This window comes from Capricornis sumatraensis, chromosome 22 (assembly GCF_032405125.1).
Source record: "Capricornis sumatraensis isolate serow.1 chromosome 22, serow.2, whole genome shotgun sequence".
NCBI lineage: Eukaryota > Metazoa > Chordata > Mammalia > Artiodactyla > Bovidae > Capricornis > Capricornis sumatraensis.
Window position 1 is genome coordinate 33,749,656 of NC_091090.1, and position 17,408 is coordinate 33,767,063.

The following is a 17,408-nucleotide window of genomic DNA, read 5'->3' on the forward strand; positions in this document are numbered from 1 at the left end:
ACTAAGTGATGAAAGTTTGAGGGGACAGGAAAAAGGATTAATAGTCATGTGGGACAATGCTTTTCAAACTTTAGTTTGCGTATAAATTACATGAGAATCTTGATTTTAAAAAGCGGACTCTGATTCAGTGGTGGTGACTTTACTTCTTGGGTGCAGAGCTGGCACCTGGGAACTGCCAGGCACTTGGAGAAGGTAGAGACAGTATTTCAAGTTCCGAAGGGGGAAGCCTCCACCTTCACCTGCTAGGATACAGGTGCCAGAACCACCAGTGGGTGGCCTGTCAGGGGGAGGTACTGGGTGCACTGAGCCTTCAGGGCTTGTGGTCTGGGGCGGGACAGTGAGAGGGGAGGTGGATGTTGGGGAGAGGGAAGAAGAGGAAGAGGGAGGGATCGCAGGGTAGAGGGAGGTTTGCCTGTGTGTTAATACTTCTCTGTGATTGGAGGACGAATCTTCAAACTGGTCCCTGCCGGGAGCTCAAAAGGCGTTGACATCCCTGGGGATCTGAGACTTGCCTGGAACTCCTAATTCAAGCCATGATCCTGCAGCTCTGGGCCTCCTGTCTTTTCCCACTGTTCCTGGTCAGCTTAGCTCAGCTGACTCCGAAGCAGCAACAGATGAAGGTAAGTGTCCCGCAGGGAACCCAGGTGGATTCCAGCACTGATGGCAAACTAGGCTGCCAAGGAAGCCAGGAATTCTCCCTTCTTCTCTCCTAGGAAGGACGAGATCCATCTCCCCAGCCTTTCCTAACTGACATCTGCCATTGCCACTGCTGTTCTCTGAGGCAGAGGCTCTCCTAACCTGCCTGTCTTTACGTGGATCATCTCCCCTTAGCCTGGTGGGTCACTGGGCAGAAAGTGGAAAAGTGGATGAAGGACAAAGGCTGCTCTCCCTGCGTTCTGTTTTGCCACTTGCCCCCGGTGGCCGCTGGATAGCCCACAACCCATCCCCTCCACCCTGGTCTGGAACACTGGTCAATCTTGCAGGTCCAGGAAAGAGGGATGTGAAGCAGTAACTGTATTGAGAAGGAGGCTGAACTGGCAGCTCTTGGAGAAGCTGAAACCCCTAGGGCAAGTGGAAAAAGAAGCTGGTGCTGAAATGTGCCCTAAGGAGTTCCAGAGTCAGGAAAGAGGGGCTTTTTTTTTTTTTTCCTTTCAGGGAATAATAAAAGGCAAAAGGCAAGGAGAGTTGCTTGCTGATTTTAATTTCAGGGGAAGTGATGTGGCAAGAGCTGAGATCAGAGTAAGATCTTTGCTTTTAAGTCTTGGTACTGCTCCAAATCACCCAATGCTCCCCGCAACCCCGGGAAACATGTCCACATTTGCTGTCAGTAGCACCCTGTTAAAGGTGTGTATGTGCGTCTTAGGATGCAAAGTGGCCACTGAAGTAAATGACTTGAGGCAACAAGTTTTAAATTTAAAATCGGGCATATTCATTCAAAAACACAGCTTCACTGTGACGTTAAGCCAGTTAGATATCTTTTATTGACCCCTTTCTTTCCTCTCGAAAAGTTGGAGAAACTAGTGCAGTGATCCCCAGATTTCAACTCACATAGGTATCACCTACAAAGTTTGTTAAAGCACAGGTTACTGGGTCACACCTCCAAAGCTTCTGATACAGTAGGTTTTAGTAGAGTCCAAATTTGCTTTTCTAATTTGTTCTCAGATGATACTTGTACAGGTCCTCAAACCACACTCCAAGTGCTCTATTATTGGGTTCATGTGAAGTGTAAAATGGTGTATATAACATGAATCTATTATAAATGTAATATCAAGACTGGTAGCTGTAGTAAGATCATCTCCCTTCTCTGAAATTAAAAAAAAACAAAAACAAGCATCCATTGAGGGCCATCCACGTCTGTGTAAGCAGCTGCTGCCTGATTGGGTGTGGAATTTCTGCTGTAGAATATTATCTTGTGAGTAAAAGGCTGTGTTTTAGGGTACCCTGATCTCTTCAAACAGACCTAAGCAAATTGGAGCGGAACTGAAAGCCAAGAAGGAAAGATCAGGCTCTTCCAAGCTGCAATATTCTTGGGATTCTACCAGTTCACAAGGTGGCATCCATACATGATAAAGAGAGCCAGAAGTTGTTGAGGCATTTTAGCTTTTTGTTCCAGATCCTGTGGGCTTTTTTCCCTTACCATGCTTGCAGGTAGGAAGTCTGTTCCCTGTGCTTCCTATTTTACACAGAGATAAGAAAGGGCACTGAGGATGAATTTTTGTAGGTACCAATAAGGCCCTACTGGCAAAGCTTTGGAAAATGCCTCTGGGATCTAGAGGAGAAACAAGTTATTTGCTGGGCTCTGGGGGAAGGAAACTACAATGTGAGAACATATGGACGAGAAATTTATGTAAAACATATTTCTGCTGTGAGAAACTCTGCCAAAATCTGTTAAAAAATATTTGTGAAGAGATATGATGACTGGAATGGGGTGTTAGGATATGGAAGAGAGTGCAGGTAAACTGTAAATTGTCAATCGGAGGATGGCAGTAAATTGTATAAAGATTCCAGGAATAGGAAGATGATTATAAAGTGTTTGTCCCACCATTGCAAAAAAAGATTTTAAATTAAAAGATATAAATTCTAGTTGTGGCATTGTTGTTTAGTCACTAAGTCGTGTCCAATTCTGTGATCTCACGGACTATAGCCCACCAGGCTCCTCTGTCCATGGGACTTCCGAGGCAAGAATATTGGAGTGGGTTGCCATTTTCTTCTCCAGGGGATCTTATCATTCTTGGGATCATACCCGAGTCTCCTGCTTGGCAGGCGGATTCTTTACCACTGAACCACCTGGAAAGTCCCAGTTGTGGCATTAGCCATAACTAAAAATATTACTTGGAATATTCTCTTCAGTTCTTAGAGTTTCAAAAAGTCCACAGATGTTAGAGATTATCATTTGCTTTATAATCACATCACTATGGTTATTTTTGTTATATTTCAGGTGGATTGCTATAAGGGGGTGACAGGCACCATCTATGAGTATGGAGCCCTCACCCTCAATGGTGAGGAGTATATCCAGTTCAAGCAGTATGCGGGCAAGCATGTCCTGTTTGTCAATGTGGCCACCTATTGAGGCTTGACAGCTCAGTATCCAGGTAAGAACTCATGTTTCAACTCTCTTGGAACTAGCTTTGTCAGATGGCCATAGTCTAATTCCAGAAAGTGAGAGTGAAGTCGCTCAGTTGTGTCCAACTCTTTGTGATCCCATGGACTGTAGCCTACCAGGCTCCTCTGTCCATGGGATTTTCCAGGCAAGAATACTGGAGTGGGTTGCCATTTCCTTCTCTAGATCTTCCTGACCCAGGGATTAAACCCAGGTCTCCTGCAGTGTAGGCAGACCCTCTACCATCTGAGCCAGCAGGGAAGTCCTAACTCCAGAAGGTTTTGCCAATTTTTTATTGGGAGGAAACAAGAGGCTGGGGGAAGGTAGGTGATCATGTGACTCTATCCCCTACATCCTGCCACTGCTCTGCTCCTTAGAAATGCTAGGAGAATTATCTTGGGATTTGAGAACTAAGATTCTCCCAAAGATTTAGCAAAGACCACCAGGAATGTATCTGTATTTGAGTTTGTTGCTCAATGTTCTGAGGGAAAACATGTACTGTAGGGAACCATGGGGCTTCTCAGTAAGAAGATGTTATTAATAGAAAGGACTTATTTGAGGATCTGAGCTTGTGTTACGTGATTTGGGGAGGGGGTCAAGGGATTGAAGCTTGGTTCTGGATTGGATGCCGTCAGGAAATGAGGAAAAGGGCACAGTGGAGTGATTGGTATCTTAATGAATCACATCTACAGAGTAGGAGGAATAAAGCAAGGATAAACAGCAATCACTTAGATTGGTAAGAACAGGGTGATACTTCATCATTTTTGTGATTTGAATAATGTTCATGTTTTGTCTGGTAAAAGATCACTTGTATGATACTGATCTGTGAAACTGTTATGTTCAAGAGGAGAACAACAAGCTCTAGCTATAACTCCCAGGCCAGAATCTAGCTTTCAGGGGCTAATTTTATCTTTCTCACTGGTAACTTTTGGTAACAGGAGAGAATATTGACCTTTGGGCCTCTGGAAAAATACCCTTGGGTTCTGCAGGCACTTCCAAATGGCAGAGAAGAGGAAATGTAGTTACCATCTATGCCCTGTTTAATTGGAGTAAAGGCTAAGAGGAGATGCCAGCAGATAGAGCTGAGTCTGATTAGGACTGGCTGGTGCTGCTCATGAAGTCAGTAAATCTGAACTGAAAATCGCTGAAGTTGGAAATAATGGCACGAGTCCAGACAGACACTGGGAAGCTTCCTGACAGTGGGAAAGAGCAGTCTGAAGTTTGTAGCCTTAAAATCCCAATGAGTCTTTCAGGGAAATGGCAGCATTTATGTCACTGGAACTGACAAAAAGAATGCTCTGGAGCTAGGCTTAGCATTTCTCTGATTCCCTCTATAACTCCCAGGTTAGAGCACCAGAGTGCTCCTGGGAGGGTGACTGGAGTGTAACATTGTGTCACCATGGGGCAGACGGTGGGAGGATGGGGATAGAATGTCCATTTTGTTTGCTATTCCTTAAAACAGTTTTTGATCAATCAACTAAGGCAGGCAATGGCATTCAAATCTGACTTCTCTTCAGAATCAAATGGGACTGCCCCCAACACACACAAATACAACAGTCTAAGCAATCTGTGCTTTTAAAGAAGGGCTCCTATTGGATGATGAAGTGGAGCCACTTATGGGAACTTCTGCAAAAGAAAAAAGGCAGCTGTTTGGTTGTGTTCTGGAAATCTGTGTCCTAGCCTTTTGCTCTGTTTCCTCCAACTTTGTGATCTTGAACCCTTCCCTTCATAGTCCTTGGCTTATTCATGCGATAGACAGATACTGCTTTTACTGCTCAAGACAGAGCTACCCATGCTGTTCTCCCTCTGCTTACAGAACTGAATGCACTACAGGAGGAGCTGAAGCCTTTCGGTGTAGTTGTGTTGGGCTTTCCCTGCAACCAATTTGGAAAACAAGAGCCAGCAAAGAACTCAGAGATCCTTATGGGGCTCAAGTAAGTGCCTGCTTGGGACCCTGCGAGACTGTGTCAGAATTTTCCTTCCACATTCCACCTAGAGCTTCTCATTCTGGAGACTTCTGGGGTGATTGACAGATTAACTGGTTCAAGAACATCATTTTGATGCCTTGAATTCAGTTATGCCCTGCTGGTAGTGCTCAACAATTCTCTCTACCTTTGAGTTGTTTAATGATAAGACTACAGGAAATCTAATGAAAAAGAAGCACATGAAAAAGGAGAAAACCTAGGAAATAGAGATGAATCAAGAATTTTAACCTTAAAATATTGCTTTCCAATTTTCTTTTAAAATACTTTTTATTGGAGTATAGTTGATTTACAATATTGTGTTAATTTCAGATGTATAGCAAAGTGAATCAGTTATACATGTACATATATCCACTCTCTTAGATCCTTTCCCCATATAGGTCATTACAGAGTATTGAATAGAGTTCTCTGTGCTATACAGCAGGTCCTTATTACTTTTCTATTTTATATATAGTAGTGTGTATATGTCAATCCCAATCTCCCAGTTTATCCTTGGTAACATTGGGCTTCCCTGGTGGCTCAGACGGTCAAGAATCTGTCTGCAATGCAGGAGACCTGGGTTTGATCTCTGGGTCAGGAAGATCCCCTGCAGAAGGGAATGGCAACCTGATTCAGTATACTTGCCTGGAAAATTACATGGACAAAGGAGCCTGGTGGGCTAGAGTCCATGGAGCGGCACTTAGTCTGATAGGACTGAGCACACGACCATAGGATCCTTTTCCACATCTGTGACTCTATTTCTGTTTTGTAAATAAGTTTATTTGTACCATTTTTAAAAGGTTTGATATATAAGTGATAACATATATTTGTCTTTCTTTGTTTGACTTAATTCACTTAATTCACTGTGATAATCTCTAGATCCATCCATGTTGCTGTAAATGGCATTATTTAATTCTTTTTTATGGCTGAGGAATATCCTGCTTCCAATTTTCTTGGAATTCTCTATTGGCTCCTTAAAGCACATGCATGAAGTCCTGATTCCCAAGGACCACTCTTTCCTCATCTTCCCTGTCTACAACCTCTCTTTCTTTATCTCTCATTTTACTTTGTGGCCAAATTGTGGTGGCCATTTTTATCCACCCTTTTCTTAATTTGAATGGTCTCAGGACTGTTCTGCTTCATTGCAGGTATGTACGTCCAGGTGGTGGCTTTGTTCCCAATTTTCAGCTCTTTGAGAAAGGGGATGTGAATGGAGAAAAAGAACAGAAGGTCTTTACCTTCCTGAAGGTAAGTAAGGATAAACCTGGCAAGAATTGGTCAGGTAGGTAACAATGCCCTGAAAGCATGGGGCTCAAGTCTAGGATTGAGTTTGGGCTCCTTGGAAAGAAATTCTCAGATAAGTTCATGGATGGTGGCAATATTTGTTGTGAAGCTTTAGCTTCAAGTAATGGAAACATATACATATGATTGCTCTAATATAGACTAACTTTCCTTACTGAATGGTAATGATTCATTTATTCAACATTTATCAAATCTTTAGTTATATGCAAGAACTGTGCTATACAATGAGTTAACAAATGTTAATAGGGCATAATTTCTTCCTTGAAAGAAATCATATCTAATGAGGGAGACAAACACAGAAATAGGTAATAAAGAGGGTCACAGAGTATCAGAACCACAGAAACCCACAACAGAAGGACCCCCTTTTTTTAGCTAAAGAAACTGAGGCTTTAGAAGTGTTATGACTTACCAAAAACAAAAAACAGAAGATAGTCTTTCTTTGAAGCACTATGATATAATCATGGGATTGAGGGAGAAACAGAGAAAGGAATAAACTTTTCTATTTGCTATCATACTAACTCTTGGTTGTTGATTGTACTGGTAATGATGTATTGAAATGTCTATGGTTCATTAGGAGCATGTCAATTGGTTAATATACTGAAATACATACTGTTGAGTAGACATTCTAGGGGTAGGGATAAGACGAGACCACACAGAAACAGAAAAAACATTGTCAATTTCTCTATCTCTGCTCCAGAACTCCTGCCCTCCAACCTCTGATCTTTTGGGCTCATCAAGTCAGCTCTTCTGGGAGCCCATGAAGGTCCATGACATTCGCTGGAACTTTGAGAAGTTTCTAGTGGGGCCTGATGGTGTCCCTGTCATGCGTTGGTACCACCGGGCTTCAGTCAGCACAGTTAAATCAGACATGCTGGAGTACCTGAAGCAGTTCAAAAGCGAATAGGAAGGGCCAGACACCGTCAGAAGTTGCCTCCCATCTGAAGAACATGTTTAAGGATCCCATCTTTGACCAAACCATCCTGTTCAGCCCAAATATGTGTGTGTGTGTAAGAGAGAGAGAGAGACAGAGAGACAAATAAGGAAAAGTAAACCTGTCTCCCAACTCTCTGACCTCAAAATATCAAATTTTTTCCACTCCATTCCAAAGGAAAATCATATTATAGATTGGGACTACCCATATCCCTAAAAACGCAATATCCAGAAGTCCATCCTTTTCCAAGGCTGAAGGTTTAAGAAAAGCAGAAACTGGCAGCAAGACTCTCAGCATCTCCTTAAAAGCCTCTTCTCTCCTCCCAGACAGGCATGCACTGTTAAATTCTTCCTCTCCCTAGTTAGTTTCCATTTAGTCCCCTGACACTCTGAGTTCTCTTGTAGGATCTCTGAAGGCAGAGTGATAGCAGAAACTTCATCTCACGTGAGCGGAGGGGCATCTCCATGATGGTGGGTCCCAAAGCCCCTGTGGGCAGGACCCAACCAGAACCTTCCTTGGTGCCTGTCCCTTAGTGCATTCAGGACATGGCACCTGGGCAGGGATGTTCCTTCATTCGAAATGATGGGTTTCTCTCCTCACCCTTTAAACTCATCCTTATCACTGTCTCAAATTAAAAAGAATTCTGCAGCAGCTGGTTTCCTGTGGTGTTTTTCCAGTCCTATATTATGTGTGGAGTCATACCACTTCTTCCTCTCACTTTATTTCTGCTTCCTTAAGTATCTAGCTCACCTAGCTCTTAAGTATTTTGTTTTTCTCATAAGTGCTCTAGACCTTTTGTTGGCTCATCCAAAATCACTGGGTGGGCCTGGCTGCACAGAGTCGCTGTGACACGAACACGGAACTCTTGGAGTCAGCTCCCGTACTTCCTCATTCAGATCCCCTGGGGAGTCCTTTCTTGAATCTTCTCTCTCTCTCAACAAATATGCATACATTTTTGTTTACGAAATTAATTTCTGCTCGCTATTAAAAATCTAAAAACACATAAAAGTAGAAGAAAAGCATATCAAACCCCACTTCTAATCAGAGGAGTCAGGAATATACTGGAAGCCCTATCTAGCCCATGCAGTTTTATAATTAAACTTCAATCTTTATATGAAGACAAATTTCAGAATATCAGAAACAGGAAAGAAAAGATTGTATGAAGAATAAAATAGGTGTTTTTTTCTTTCCCTTTTCACAGATTACTATTAACACAGATACTTGCACTTTAAAGGGTCTTTCTTAAAAAAGTACACAAAATATAAGTATCAGTGAGTAATATCAAATATAATCCTGGTTTGTACCTAAATAGATGTGATCCCTGACTTAATCTTTATACAGCAACATGAAAATTGACAGACTAAGCCAGAAATGACCAAGAAAGTGATTCTTAAGACTCTAAATATTCATAGATGATAGACACACATGAGAAATGGAAAATATTTTCAAAATATTTGGATGTTTTGTCTTCTTGAACTCAAAATCTAGTAAGAAAAAAATGGATTTAAAAAAACAAAGCTAGGGGGTACTTCCCTGTGGTCCAGTGGCTAAGACTTCATGCTACCAAGATAGCAGGCCTGAGTTCAATCCTTGGTCAGGGAACTAGATCCCACATGCTGCAACTGAAGGGCCCACACGCTGCCAGAAAGATTGAAGATCTTGTGTGCCGCAGCTAAGACCCAGTACAGCCAAAAAAAAAAAAAAAAGGCTGAGGCTTCCCTAGTGGTTCAGTGGTATAAAGAATCCACCTGCCAATGCAGGAGACACAGCTTTGATCCCTGATCCAGGAGGATCTCACATGCCCCCACATGCCACAGAGTAGTCCAATGCGCCACAACTATTAAGCCTGTGCTCTAGAGCCCAGGAGCCCACACCTACCAAACCCTGGGCACCCTAGAGCCCATGTTCCCCAACCAGAGAAGCCACAGCAATGAGAAGCCCAGGTCCTGCAACTAGAGAGTAGTCCCTGCTTACCACAACTAGAGAAAAGCCCTCGAAGCAACAAAGACCCAGCAGAGCCAAAAATAAAATTATATATATATTTAAAAAACTGAATGTCCTTGATCATGTCTGAATGTGTGACCCCAAGGACTGTAGCCCACCAGGCTCCTCTGTCCATGGAATTTTCCAGGCAAGAATACCAGAGTGGGTTGCCATTTCTTACTCCATGGGAACTTCCTGATCCAGAGATCAAACCCACATCTCTTGCATCTCCTGCATTGTCAGGGGGATTCTTTACCACAGAGCCACCTGAGAAGCCTGTCCTTGGTCATAACCCACAGGATTTGAGACACCATCCATCTTTTACTGGGCACTGTGTTATTAGGGCAGTGACAGGATTGCAGAACCAGCTACCAGTGGTGTTGAAAAATGTGTGCTTCATTTCTTAGTTATCTTGAAATCTCTGCAGTTCTTGAGAAACCCCAAGGACCTGAACAGTCCTCAGAAGGGTTCCAAATCTGTCACTATTTTCAGATCAGAATATTCAAGGTACAGGAAGTGGGTGGAGGATGATGGGATGATACAATGTATAAAATCCTCTCAAGATACTGGTCCAGCCCAAACCAGGAAACTAGTTGGACAAAAGTGGATGCCCCAGGGGAGCAACATCCCCTGTTCCACAGTGAAGACCTAAAATGATGAAGGCAGAGAACTGTGGCTTGACCTGAGTCTGTTACACTTGAGTGTCTAGGAGGTCTCAATCCTGCCACTGCTCTGGAAAGTCCAGATGTCATATCCCTTATGCCCTCCAGTGGCTGGCCCTGAAGAGAAAAAAGAGAGGTTGTTTGGGGGATAGCCAAGATCAGAGAAATTAAAAAAAAATTCCCTTGCACTGGGAGATGAGGGCAGGTGAGAGACAGGCGTGAAAGCAGCAGTCCTGATCAGAATATTGCTTCTGATGACGATGATGGTAGTCTTTATAAAAAGAAAAGATCAAGAGATACAACTTTCCACTTCTCCCTTCCTCACCAATCCATGTAACAGATCTTAGCCCCAGAGAAAGCCCCTGGGAGGGGCAGACTGCCCAGGAGGGTCTCAGGAACTCTAGTCTGTTACAGCCAGCAGTTAAAACTTGACTGTGACTATCATGGTGATCATCATTTTCATTACTGGCACTACTACTGCTGTGAATTTTTTATTTTTTTGAACCAGAGGTTCGTACTATCCATAATGGAAAGACCTGAGCTAATTGGTTCTAAAACCACTGTGGTCACATGAATCTATTACCAGAACACACCATCCAGCAGGCGTCTAGAATCAGTAAGGCTCTGCTAATCACAAAACCTTTGAGGAGAGTCCCTGGGGACAGTGTTCTCAAGTCCCAGAGAACCAGGACTCAGACCTTCTCAAACTGTCCTTTCCCAGTTTGTTAAGCAGCCCATCCCTGGAAGTAAGACTCCAATACAGTGTCTCCCATGAGAGATGCTGCAGAGATGTGGTATTTTCCCTGTGGACTGTGTGATTCTTAGGCTTTGAAAGTCCCCATGGTGGTTCTGGAAGCTGGATTCCCCAAACCTGATAAAGAGTAGCCAAAGTCTCTTCCACAGCACATTGAATTCTGTGATTTCATGAATACTCCTTGACTTGGCTTCAGGTCCCAGTAGACAGAAGCTGAGACTAGGATTCAGGTACACATAATTTATTGAGAGAGTAGTCTAAAGGGAATCAGTGAAGAAAGATAGGGTAGGGGAAAGAGAGATGTAAGGATGCAATTTCTGATGGAGTTTAGCTTCAGATAAATTGCACTATAATTATTTCCACCGTGAAGGAAGAGGGATGGACTTTTGTAACTCATGTCCATCAATCATTGGCTATGGGCTCTCCCTCCGACCCCAGAGGAATAGCGAATGTGAGACGGCTCCCCTGCTGCTGCTGCTGTTAAGTCGCTTCAGTCGTGTCCGACTCTGCGACCCCATAGACGGCAGCCCACCAGTCTCCCCTAGGTTAAAAGAAATTCTCTGAAGAAGATGGAGCTGAGGATAATGAGACTTGGCTTTGGAACTGTGACGCCCCTGAGAACAGACTCAGGTTTGCCGGGGGAGTTTAGGGGTCAGCGAAAAGAAGTTACATTTCTTGTCCGCAACAGGAAAACAGACGAGTTCCCCTCCCCACTCCCAGCCCCCTCATCTCTGCTGCTGCTGCTGCTGCTGCGAAGTCGCTTCAGTCGTGTCCGACTCTGTGCGACCCCAGAGACGGCAGCCCACTAGGCTCCCCCGTCCCTGGGATTCTCCAGGCAAGAACACTGGAGTGGGTTGCTATTTCCTTCTCCAATGCATGAAAGTGAAAGTGAAGTCGCTCAGTCGTGTCCGACCCTCAGCAACCCCATGGACTGCAGCCTTCCAGGCTCCTCTGCCCATGGGATTTTCCGGGCAAGAGTACTGGAGGGGGGTGCCATTGCCTCATCTCTAACCACCTGGAATTCGAGGCCCCACCTTTTAAAGAACCTGTTGTAAAAGATATGGAAAGAAACATCTGTGCGACAGACGCCCTTTTCCGCGGAATACGCTCATGGCCTTAATTCCCAAAGTTCAGGGCTGGGATCCATGATGCGCATCTTCGTACCCACCCGGGCTCTGCGGGTTCCCACCCTAAGGACGGAGTCTGGACCGCTCCTCGGGCCTCCCTGCCCACGTCACCTCAGTCGTCTCAGCTTCCGCCTGTCCTTGGGGCCCCCAGACCCGCCCCAGCTCCCACACGGGGCCCGCTGGGGACGCGCAGCTACGAACCTGTGCGCAGGGCCCCCTGGGCCGGCTTTCTGCTCGTGCCCCCCAGGAGTGGGAGGGGATGCGACCGAGGGTGGACGGCACCGGGGACGGGCAGGGGCTCACCGCGGGGTGCAGGGATGGTTAGAGGGGAGAAGGCGTTACCTTTTCTACGAGCTGATTTTCAAGACTACCTGAGTCCGAGAGAAACAGAGCAGGACAAGAAGTCGGGGGGGAACTGAAGTGAACAGTCTTTCTCCGGGTTGGACTTTTTCAAGCGCTCACCGAATTTCCTGAGGCGGAAGCTGCCGAGGTTCCTGCCGACCCCTATCCCCACTCCCACCTCCACACCCGTCTCAAAAGGCTCCGGGTGGAAAGGTGTCACGACAGATTTTGACTGTGCTCTTGAGAATGACAGCGCGGGATTTGAAGAGAAACTGCACGGGCTGACACCTGTAGCTGAAGGAAGATGGCCCTTGGGTCCAGCCCCTGGGCTCCACCCGAAAGATGCAGGTTCCTCCTCCCACCAGTCTGGCACCTTCAGGTACCTCAAATGAGTTACTTTATCACATATGGCCCGTTATTTCCTGCAGATCCTTGAAGTTTTTTTTTTTTTTTTAGGTTACATATATTTTAAAAAATACATATTTTAATAGTCGCTATCACTTATTTCCTAGCCGCGACTTTCTGTGACTCTTTTCCTTGGGATAACAGAATATCCTTGTCTAATGCTCCACCTGCCTATTACTGTTGCTGTCCTATTTTTCTGCCTTCAACACGTTCTAGAAAGTGAAGCATCTCCCTAGAGTTGGCATAGTACAGCATAGTTTCGGAAGGCAAAAGATAAACAACTGGATTGTTGTTTAGACGCTAGGTCCTGTCTGACTCTTTTTCGAACACATGGACTGTAGCCCACCAGACTCCTCTGTCCATGCGATTTCCCAGGCAAGAATAGTGGGCTGGGTTGCCATTTCTTTCTCCAGGCAATCTTCTCGACCCAGGGATGGAATCCCCATCTGGTGCATTGCCAGGAGGATTCTTTACCACTGAGCCAACAACCAGATAGTTGTTCAGTGACTAAGTGGTGCCCGACTCTTTGTGACCCCATGGACTGCAGCTCGCCAGGCTTCCCTATCCTTCACTATCTCCCGGAGTTTGCTTGAACTCATGTTCATTGAGTCCATGCGACCATCCAACCAGCTCATCCTCTGTCACCTGCTTCTCTTCTTGCCCTTCTCCAGCATCAGGGTCTTTTCCGATGAGTTGGCTCTTTTCATCAGGTGGCCAAAGTATTGGAGCTTCAGCTTCATCATCAGTCCTTCCAATGAATATTCAAGGTTGATTTCCTTTAGGATTGACTAGTTTGATCTCCTTGCAGTCCAAGAGACTCTTGAGAGTCTTCTCCAGCACCAGAATTCCTAAGTATCAATTCTCCATGGCTCAGCCTTCTTTATGGTCCAACTCTCACAGCTGTACGTGATTACTGGAAAAACCATAGCTTTGACCACAGAGACTTTTGTTAACAAAGTGATTTCTCTGCTTTTTAATATACACTGTAGGTTTGTCATAGCTTTTCTTCCACGGAGCAAGCATCTTTTAATTTTGTGGCTGCAGTCACCATCCACAGTGATATTGGAGCTCAAGAAAATAAAATCTGTTACTTTTTCCACTTTTTCACCATTTATTTGCTATGAAGTGATGGGACTGGATGCCATAATCTTAGTTTTTTGAATGTTGAGTTTTAAGACAGCTATTTCACTCTCCTTTCACTCTCATCAAGAGGCTTTTAGTTCCTCTTTGCTTTCTGCATGAGTGGTATCATCTGTATATCTGAGGATTTTATTTTCTTGAGCTCCACAATCACTGTGGATGGTGACTGCAGCCATGAGATTAAAAGACACTTGCTCCTTGGAAGAAAAGCTACGACAAACCTATACCAAACCTGCTAAAAAGCAGAAACATCACCTTGCCAATAAAGGTCCCTATAGACAAAGCTATATTTTTTCCATAGCTTTTGTTGATATTTCTTGATTCCAGCTTGTGAGTCATCCAGCCTGGCATTTTGCATGATAAATACTCTGCATATAAGTTTAAACATGGTGATGATATACAGTCTTAATGTACTCCTTTCCCAATTTTGAACCAGTCCATTGTTCCATGTCCAGTTCTAACTGTTGCTTCTTATCCTGCATACAAGTGTCTCAGGAGGCAAGTAAGGTGGTGTGGTATCCCTATCTCTTGAAGAATTTTCCAGTTGGTCATGATTCACACAAAGGTTTTAGTGTAGTCAATGAAACAGAAGTAGATGTTTTGTTTGAAATTCCCTTACTTTTTCTATGGTCCAATGGACGTTGGCAATATAATCTCTGGTTCCTCTGCCTTTTCTAAATCCAGTTTGTACATCTGGAAGTTCTTGGTTCAGAAGTTCCAGAACTTCCTCAGTTTTGGAAGTTCACATACTGCTGAAGCCTAGCTTGAAGGATTTTGAGCATTACTTTGTTAGCATCATCTATTACTCACTGGGAGAAGACATCTTGATTCAGTTCAAGTGTACTTGTTCCTAGATTTGAGAAAAGTTTGGAACCAATCATCACTTAAATGGCATAAAACAAGAAAAAGTTGAAACACCCCAGTTCCTCTAGTTTGATGGGTAAAGCAATGTATGTTCTCTCTAGAGAAGAACAAAGGATTTTGAGGTAATTTCAATGAAAGAAAAAATCATCCCAGTGAAACCATTGGCTACATTTTTGTTCCCTTAGCTTTCTCCACTCCAGTACTCTTGCCTGGAAAATCCCATGGACGGAGGATCCTGGCAGGCTGCAGTCCATGGGGTCGCTAGGAATCAGACACGACTGAGCGACTTCACTTTCACTTTTCACTTTCATGCATTGGAGAAGGAAATGGCAACCCACTCCAGTGTTCTTGCCTGGAGAATCCCAGGGATGGGGGAGCCTGGTGGGCTGCCGTGTATGGGGTCGCACAGAGTCGGACACGACTGAAGCGACTTGGCAGCAGCAGCAGCAGCTTTCTCCCACCGTATTCTACAAGGCAGAGAATCTGTGATCAGTTCCTGGTGTTCAGTCACTGCTCCCAAAGTTTCCTGCCCATTCAAACAATGGAGCCATGACAGCAATCAAGAGATAATCGCCCTATTTTAAGATGTTGTGGTTACTTGTATCTTCTAGCTCACCAGTCTTTCAGGCAACATTGATGATCACAAAATGGCCCTAGATTTTTCTATGAATGAAATCACAGTGACTGTATGGAGTCTTACTCTAGCCAAAATACATGAGATTTTAGAACTTTTATTCAACAAGTGTCTGAGTAGTTTGTTTGGGCACTGGTCTCTCAAGTCAAACTTAAGCTCAGGAAGTCCCCAGGGTCTTTGAAAGACATCATAACCACTCTTTACCATCCTCAGAGAAAAAGCTGGGGATCTTTTTATACTGGCCACCTCCTCACTCACACCCAGTAATTCAATCATCTTGTCTAGAAACAAGTTGTTCAGATTTCTAATTTATCAGTGACTTGTAAAACAAAATTCTTAACTGACCTTTCCTAGTTTACAAATTTCCTCCCTAGTTACTTTGTTACTACATTGCTCTAAATTTGTAATCTTCAAAGCAATAGTTTCTTCTTTAAGGTTGTAAGGACTCTTCCTTAAATCAACTATATCCCTAGAGTAGAACAGAATAAACCACTGCAAGTCGATAGATGTTACTCTACTTTCTAGCTCTTCATACTCTTGTAGAGCCAAGGGCTTCATGTGAGGAGGGCATATGCATGGACAAGATTCTCCAGAACAGAGCTGAGTTGTACTAGACTAGGGCTCTTGAAGAATAATGCAGATAGCTATTGCCATTAAATATTTTCCACAAAGTAGGTGACATTGTAGGGGGTGTAGCTCAGTGGTAGAGCGCGTGCTTAGCATGCACGAGGCCCCGGGTTCAATCCCCGGCACCTCCAGTTAGGACTTGGCTTCTTCTGTAGCAGTTCGTCAGGTTTTTTGTTTTTCCTACCTGTTGAAACTTGCCACTCATAACTCGTGCTGATTTGCTCAAACTTATTTGTCAACCTTTTACTTTTGTAATTGGAGAATGTTGCCTTACAATATTCTGTTGGTTTCTGCTGTACAATCATGTGAATCAGTCGTAATTATATACATATCCTCTCCTTCTGGAACTTCCCTCCCTTCCCCCTAGCCTTCCACCTCCCATCCCCCACCCTTCTAGGTTATCACAGAGCTCCAGGCTGGACTCCCTGTGTTATATAGCAACTTCCCACTTTACCCCTGATAGTGTTTATCTATGTCAATGCTACTTTCTCAATTCATCTCAGAGCCAACTACACGGTAGTGTATTTTTTTTTTTTTTCCCTTAGGCTCTCCCCACCCCTGCTCCCTACTGGAGCAAAGTAAAATAAGGAAGATTTAACTCTCCTATAGGTGCTCAGGTGGCTCTATGGCTTAGTTGGTTAAAGCGCCTGTCTCGTAAACAGGAGATCCTGGGTTCGACTCCCAGTAGGGCCTTACCTTTTTGCTCGAAGGTAGGGCAAATTCCTGAAAATTTTATTTTGGCTAGTTAACTGTGTCTTCTTACTGATCCTCCACAAATTCTCAACCAAAGTTAACAGCCCTAGAACTCTTTCAGATACGTTACAGTTTGTTTGATTGCAACTGCTTCAGATTCCTTACTTTTAAAAAGAAGTAAATTCTTAGGAGATGACAATTCAAATGCAAACCACCTAATACTGCATGTGACTTTATATCTCAATCACTTTTCAAATAGGTTTTGCATTAAACTGTGTTAAAATGTTTTTGATCACCTATAGTGTGTTACTGTTTAAAGTATCCAGACAGAAAATATGTATAAATCTCTCTGGACTTTAACAATCTCTAGCTTTACAAGTGATTTCATTAAATCAGATAATGAACAATGAATCTATTACTAGCTACAAAGGAAAATTAGGATGTTTGCAGGGTTTGACAAAATGTTTGACATTTTGAAGGGAACATGAGGAAGAATAGTATATTCCCATGCTATCTCTCTTAAGGAAAACATTAGAGTATTTCAGGAATGATGATCAACTGGAAGGAAAAATGTCCTAGATACAAACACCCTAGAGCTCAGACAAAGTCACTGTGAAAAGAGCAAGCTGGAGAATTCTGCCAGATATCTAAAGAAACTTAGATTCAGCCCTAGAGACTTACGGAGCTTCCTTGTCTTTTTGTCTCCTATTGATTCATCAATTAATTCAACAATGTAAGCTGCTGGTTTTTTATATACCAGGCATATTTCTGTCTTTCTTTCCTTTTATTTTCAGTTACATTTTTTCCCGTATTATGGGAACTTTTAAGATCTACTGTCTTAGCAACTTTTAAATATGCAATTCAATATTGTTAACTATAGTCA

General features: G+C 43.6%; 2 protein-coding genes and 2 non-coding genes across 4 annotated transcripts in view; all 4 read left to right on the forward strand.

The window, feature by feature from the left end:
* LOC138069278 (zinc finger protein 184-like) overlaps positions 1-17,408 on the forward strand; it is a 1,142,341-nt gene that overhangs the window by 246,100 nt on the left and 878,833 nt on the right. The window lies entirely within an intron of this gene.
* On the forward strand, positions 534-7,267 carry GPX6 (glutathione peroxidase 6). Its single transcript, XM_068960564.1, has 5 exons — positions 534-620; positions 2,939-3,092; positions 4,917-5,034; positions 6,210-6,309; positions 7,061-7,267. Exons 1-5 carry the CDS (start codon positions 534-536, stop codon positions 7,265-7,267), a joined length of 666 nt encoding a protein of 221 aa, XP_068816665.1.
* TRNAA-AGC (transfer RNA alanine (anticodon AGC)) lies at positions 15,892-15,963 on the forward strand. Its single transcript has one exon. It is a non-coding gene; the product is annotated as a tRNA-Ala (tRNA).
* On the forward strand, positions 16,452-16,525 carry TRNAT-CGU (transfer RNA threonine (anticodon CGU)). The gene has a single exon. It is a non-coding gene; the product is annotated as a tRNA-Thr (tRNA).